Here is a 6,547-nt window from a genome sequence, read left to right as displayed (position 1 = left end):
GCTCCTGACAATCCGTCCTCTGAAAAATCCGAAAGTCCCGGTGAAAAACTGAGCATTTGCGGGCAAAGAGGCGTGCTAGGAGGTGAAATTTTTTGTTGGAGAAGTCATCACAGGTTTGGACTCATATTGTTGATTTTTTTTTTCTTCTATTTATGAAATCTAAGTTCATTATTATATGCCTGCTCCATTTACATGTTTCTTTACATAACCCTAATTTGATTTCTTAGCTCGTTTATCCAATCACTGTCATAAGCATAGGTATTTTTTTTTTTCTTTTAATGGCTATATACTGTATTTGGACCCTTAACTGTCATAGCATTTTAAGAATTATATTGATAACTGGTCTGGTTTTGGTATTATTAAGCTGTTGACTAAGTTATCTTGTAAGGTAGATGATGACAGCCTTGAAATTCTTTGACTTATGTTGATCTTGAAACGAAAGTGGATTTTTGTACCTCTAAACATTTATTGTAACTTGATTCTTAATATTCCTGTACCCATGTTCTAAAATCTGGCTGCTGGTAGGTGGTTCTAAATAACATTATGCATTAGGATTAAGAATATCTAGAATTGATGAGTTGAAAACACAGAAGTAAAGAATGAGCCATCCTCCTTCAGATTCATTGGAATCAAAACACACATAATGAGATACCTTGGAGCCATTGTCCCAGCATGACTAACTACAGTGAACCCTATCCTTAATTTGATTCTTTCACAATGATATATTAATGAATTTCAACGATTTAAATGGTACAATCCATCAGGAAATCCACGTGAATCAAATGTTAATTATATTAATAATGAATGTGCATTGGATGCATGCAACTACCACAGTAATAAATGGATCTAATGTTTGAATCCATAAATAGGATCTAGTGGGAATTATGCCTCAGCTTGGATTGTTGGCCATCCTAAGGGAGTTCATGAAAACTTAGCAAGCTTTCATTTTACTTGGAATGGGGCAAGCTTTCATTTTACTTGGAATGGGTTGGTTGAGTTTAAACACTAGGCTCTGATGAACTTGAAGGGAGTTTGGTGGTCATGGGGGTTTGAAATGGAGGCAATGGAGGAGCTGCATATAAGGTGAAAGAAGGCTACTTATCGAATGGCCAAGTCAATCGATCCTTTGGCTTGTTTTCATTTATTTCCCTTTCTTTCCATACCCATTTCTCCATATGGAAACCTATTACGCATAGTTCAATAATTAGTAATGATCTATTGGACTGTTGTCATTATAGATAGCAAGAAAGGAGTAGGTCATTCTTAGGGAGAAGTAATTTGGCTTATTATGCCTAAACTAACTAGAGTTGTTTGGTCTAATTAGGGTTAGTTTGCCTTGACTTGGGGGTTAAGCTTAGTGAAATTCAATTGGTTGAGGGTTGGGTCCAATTAGGTGTAGATTTGGTATGGATTTTTTTAGGCCTAATTAGGTCATTTTGGCTAGCTTGATTTGAAGGTAGGATAGGCCATTATATTTCTATTTTAGGTTAGTTAAGACCTTTTTGACCTCTTAGAATTGAAATTGAGTGGATTAGGTTTTAATTGATCCATTGGCTCAATTTAAGGTATTTTGGGTCAAGGTTTAGGTGAAGTTGGGCTTAGTTTTACCAATTTTCAAATCTAGGCTCTAAAGTGAGTCCAGCTAATGGGATGATGAAGAGTGATATTTCATGAATTAGCCAAATTAAATCCTAAGCTAAATATAGGCTAACATAATTAGGGCTTTGTTTTAGTTGACCTTAAATTGATTAATAGGATCCCAAGGGTTTTATTAAAACTTAATTTATCAATAAGGTGGTCCCAATACATCTAAATCAAAGGTCAAGCTAGAGCTTGACAAATAGTGTTCATAAGTTGAATAGATTGAATAACCTAGCCCAAGATTGACTCAAGAGATTTAGATGTGCTAGGTTTTAATGGTTGTATTTGATACCAAGCTAACCAAAACGCAGATATGATGCATTAATAAAACTTGGGTGATATTTCTTGCACTAAGGTTGTTCATGCAAAAGGTTTTCGATTTAATTTTATTTTGGATGTCATTTCTTACTATGTGTTTAAAACACCTAATAACGATAGGTCCATGTAGTGTTTAAGTTCTATTACACACATAACCCCCTTAACTTCATAATTTTTTTATTGAGCACTTAAACTTAATTATTTACATGTTACATCACTCTATTAATGGAGTTAGCATAATCAATTGTGAGACATGCGAATCTCGTGATTGTGTTTAGCTAGGGATGGGCTAAAGGTGTGTGGAGAAGGATGTAGAGACTGGTGCTGTGTGAAAAACAACGAGATCATGCTGGAGCTTGGAGGGTGATGGGTCCAACGGTGTGAAAGGTATGAGAGATAATGAGTTTATGTGCTATTTCTATATTTAAAAAATTTAAATTTATATGAATAAATAATTAAGTGCACACGCTAAATATGCAAATTATTGAATTTAAAAGGATAGATAGGTAAATCCCTAAAAGTTAATTGACTATATATTTTACCTCAAATTCTCTTTTAAAATCCACCAAAAATTTCTTCGCGAGAAATACTCGGAACCCTGTTGACTCATAAAAAAACTCAAAAGTAGAACTATCACATGCCATTTTGTCTTCTGTTTTAGAAATCTAGAAGTCTTCTAGCCCAAGCAAACAGAAACCCTAACCTGCACCATGGATCACTGATTAGACCAAGATGATTCCAGCAACGTAGCATAAGATTTCCTTTCTTCCTTATATTCCTTCGATCAACTTCGATGGAAATAGGGTTTTCTTTCTAGTCTCTCTATGCCTCATTTTTTCTATAATGCATGCTCAAGTGTGTCTCTGGGATTTTGTATGTGGGGTCAAGCCTCATCAGTTTTGGTATCCCTTTCAACTTTAACACGTGTGCATTATGGATCAGCTAATATATGGGTTTTGTGAGGGTGAAGTGGGTTATGGAGAAATGAGCTTATTTGGTACATCTAAATGTAGTCACAGTTTTCAAAGAAATGGATTATGTTCCTATGTTTATGTTGTAATGTTATCTACATTATGCTAAGTTGCAGTACCAATGCACCTACAATCCACCAATACGATTCATTATACATTTTTTGCCCTAGTTTACATCTTTTTTCTATTTTATGCTTATATTTGGTCAGTATATCATCATTTTGTTATGTACTGTTTTGTTAACATTGCAGATTCCAGAATTCACCCGATTTTGGGCATGGAGTCTGTGATTGCCACTGTTAGTGGTTATCATGGTACTGAGAGATTTAAAGTAATTAAGCTTATTGCGTGTACTGGTGCTAATTATGTTGGCGCTATGGATAGGTCCGTTACTCATCTGGTTAGTTTCAACTCTTGGTTATTAGTTGTTTTAATATTCAAAACTTTAGCAAGCAAATGATAAGTAAACCTTTAATCAGCCTGCTTATTAATGTTTTGATATGTGGGCTTTGATTATCTGATAGTGTTGGGTAGACAGGTCTGCTGGCAGTTCGAGGGAAGGAAATATGATTTGGCACGAAAACTTGGAACACACATAATCAGCCATTGTTGGTTCGAAGATTGTTTGAAAGAAGGAAGGCGTCTTCCAGAAGGTCCTTACACCATGCAGAGGTATCTTTAATTGCTCATTTGATTTTAGCTACTGCAACTTAACTGCTTGTGTTTATTGGCACTTGAAGAATTGCTTGGAATCATTTTTCTTTTTGTGCTCTAAGATGCACATACATTGATAGATTCTCTGTTCAGAATTCTAATTTATTACAAATATTTAATTGCTCATACTTTTGATTTGTCTGCAAGGTGGTTGGCATGAAGTGGTAGGTAAAAGAGAAAAACAGGAAGTCAATTGAGAGACATAACCACCTTGTTGTTTCAGATGGAGTTAGCACTAAATAAACCTCAATGCTTTGTTATTTAGAGTTTTACTTTGTGTGACACAAGTACACAACTAACTTGAATAATATTACGCTGGCTTGATGTTATGAATTTTGCAGAAAAAGATGGCGCGGTAAAGAGATTAGTGGCTTTAGATTCCCTTTTTTCACCCTTTTGTTTATTTATGAATTTTCATCTTAAAATGCCTACTTTTGTCTCATTTATCTGGTCTTTACTAAAAAATGGCAACTTATATTGCTAATATTGAAGTTAAAGGGTGTCAAATAAGTACTTGGATCTTTTCAATCGTAGATGTTCTAATTAGTTTGATGTGAAAATCTTTCTCAATTTAATGCACACAATTATAGTTTAGTTTTTCTTATTATAGGTCATTTAGCCAACAAATTTCTTACTTAAATCCCAATCTAGAGATTGAAGGTGAAGATGGCCATTTCGAAGTTAAATGTAACCTCCTACTCGAAATATAGCTAATATGTGGCTACAAGTTTGTGCCCAAATTTGAATCAAGTTCTTGTCTATGATTCTGCTCTTTTTTATTTCAATAAGTAGCCTTGTTTAAAATTACGCAATATGAGGCTTGCGTCGGGGCGAGGCACATGTTGAGCACCTTGAGACTTATACCTCAGTGGGAGAAACAAGCCTACATCTCAATTATTTGAGGAACATAATAAAGTGTGCCGTGAAGCGCATGTGATGAGGCATATGCCTCTATTTCATCATTTTGCGTGAAAGTTTTGAGGATGATGAAGATCTCTCGGTTAATATCAAAGATACTTTGAATTGAATGATGGATTAATATGAAACTCGCTCTTTGTGTGAGTAGTTAGTGAGCGATATGACGAGATAAACAATAGTTTTTTTTTCTAATGGCAAAACACAATATTTTAACATTCACTTCGACCATGGTAGATGGAATGAAAGTGAAAGAATGCTAGAAAGAAGTTTAGGTTCAAATTAATACTTGCATGTTCAGAATCATGCTAAAATTGTGTGTTTCCTGACCCACTTTCCTTTAATGTTATATTAGTTGTGTTTGTATGCATGTGCTAAAACTAGTTGGATGCTTGTACATTTAATTATATTAGCAATATGCATGTGCTTGTCTATTTATGTGTGAAATTACATATATCTATTTTCCGAGACTAGTTATGTTCCCCTCTTGTATTGTATGGCCTCCATGCTCTCCTTTATTGGGTTCACCTACTTCCATGTAAACTGTGATGTTTTGGGACTTTTGTATGTTGCCATATAAGAAACAAGACATGGATTACTGTTATAATATATGGAATAAGATTTGTAGGCATCATGTGGAAAAATATGCCCACTTTGCAAAGCGAATTTCAATAGTTTGTTCATCGTTCTGAGTGTTCTACAGTAAATTTCTAAGAAGAAGCCTGTGTATGATGTGACGCAATCAATTCAGAAATAATAGCTTCATTTCTAAGCCATCTATGATCAAAGAGGTGGAGCATACTTAAGAAGTTCTTTTTTCAAGCGTGAACTGTAGGCAAATGATAACAAGTTGGATGCATGCACTTATAATGAGCGTGCATCAACTTTAACTGTCTCAGTTCTGCTCATGAATTTTAATCTTCTTGCTTTATAAGTAGGCCAAATTGGATTATATTTTTTGATAAATATGGGTTTGGGTTTTTTTGCCAATAGTTGTGCTTTAATTGCTTCTTTTGTAGCAGTGGGCAAGAAGTTGGACCAATATCATGGGAATTGCCTGCCATTCTTGAAGGCAACTCCAAGAAAAGATGTCCCTTTTTTGGAGAAAGGAACGTGGAATCTAATCATTGCAAGGCTATGAATTCTGCAAAACGGAAAAAGATCAATCCAGTTTGCTTAAATTGGTCTGATTCTCATCTATTAAAGGAGGTAAATCAAGCTATTAATATTTTAGCATGTATGTGTTGGATTGTTGGTAACTTGCATCCTTATGATTCTGAGCCTTGAATTGGTGTTATATTATTGTCTTTTCAAGAAACACATGAAAGTTTTGCGATTTTATTTATCTTATTACATCGGTTTTCCATCTAATGTTTTGTGCTCTGGGAATAACTAGGTACAGAGTGACATGTCACACCCTGATCTTTATGCCAAATTGTTCTAAGGTTTCAGAAGTTTATATATCAGTTGAGCATGAGTTTTACTAAGATTTTGAGAAATTTCTAATCCCAAGTATGTTAACATTGGACGCTAATAGTTTTATCTAAAACAAATATAAAAAGTGCTATTCCAACATAATAATTTTGAATGACTGGAATTGAGACATTGGATTTGAAATATTTAAAACAATCTCACCACCTTTTTCTTCTTCTTCTTCTTCCACTTTTCCTCTCATTCTGTGGAATTAATGGTGATGGTTAGTGGTTCTATTGTGGTTGTATTTAGCTTGGAGCAACAATTGGTGAACAGCTTAACAATGAAACAGAGGCGGGGCAAAATTTTTGATTTCAAAGGTTCCTTAGAGGTTTTAAAGCTGCTGATGTATGGTATTCAATGATGGTGTCTATAAGCCTTAACAATGATGATATGCGATGCTTATTGTAGTTCAATGATCCCATGAGCCTTTAAGGAGGTTTCCAATTCATCTACTGGTCTCCCAACAGCTCCAAAATTACCCTAGCAACCTTGTGAAGAGGAGGTGGGGGGTG

General features: G+C 34.8%; 1 protein-coding gene across 5 annotated transcripts in view; it reads left to right on the top strand.

The window, feature by feature from the left end:
• LOC110094030 (DNA topoisomerase 2-binding protein 1) overlaps positions 1-6,547 on the top strand; it is a gene marked incomplete at its 5' end in the record, with an annotated part of 31,090 nt that continues 24,543 nt past the window's right edge. For 3 of the 5 annotated variants that reach the window (XR_002302796.2, XR_002302798.2, XM_020819135.2), the window contains 4 exon segments: positions 1-113; positions 3,182-3,330; positions 3,469-3,602; positions 5,579-5,768. Coding sequence is in view for 3 of the 5 variants with exons in the window: in XM_020819135.2 (XP_020674794.1) it covers positions 3,208-3,330; positions 3,469-3,602; positions 5,579-5,768 (447 nt within the window). 5 annotated transcript variants of the gene reach the window in all.

This window comes from Dendrobium catenatum, unplaced genomic scaffold (genome assembly GCF_001605985.2).
Source record: "Dendrobium catenatum unplaced genomic scaffold, ASM160598v2 fragScaff_scaffold_156, whole genome shotgun sequence".
Classification (NCBI taxonomy): domain Eukaryota; kingdom Viridiplantae; phylum Streptophyta; class Magnoliopsida; order Asparagales; family Orchidaceae; genus Dendrobium; species Dendrobium catenatum.
The sequence above is the reverse complement of the archived record's forward strand: the minus strand, read 5'-3'. Positions and strand labels throughout refer to the sequence as shown.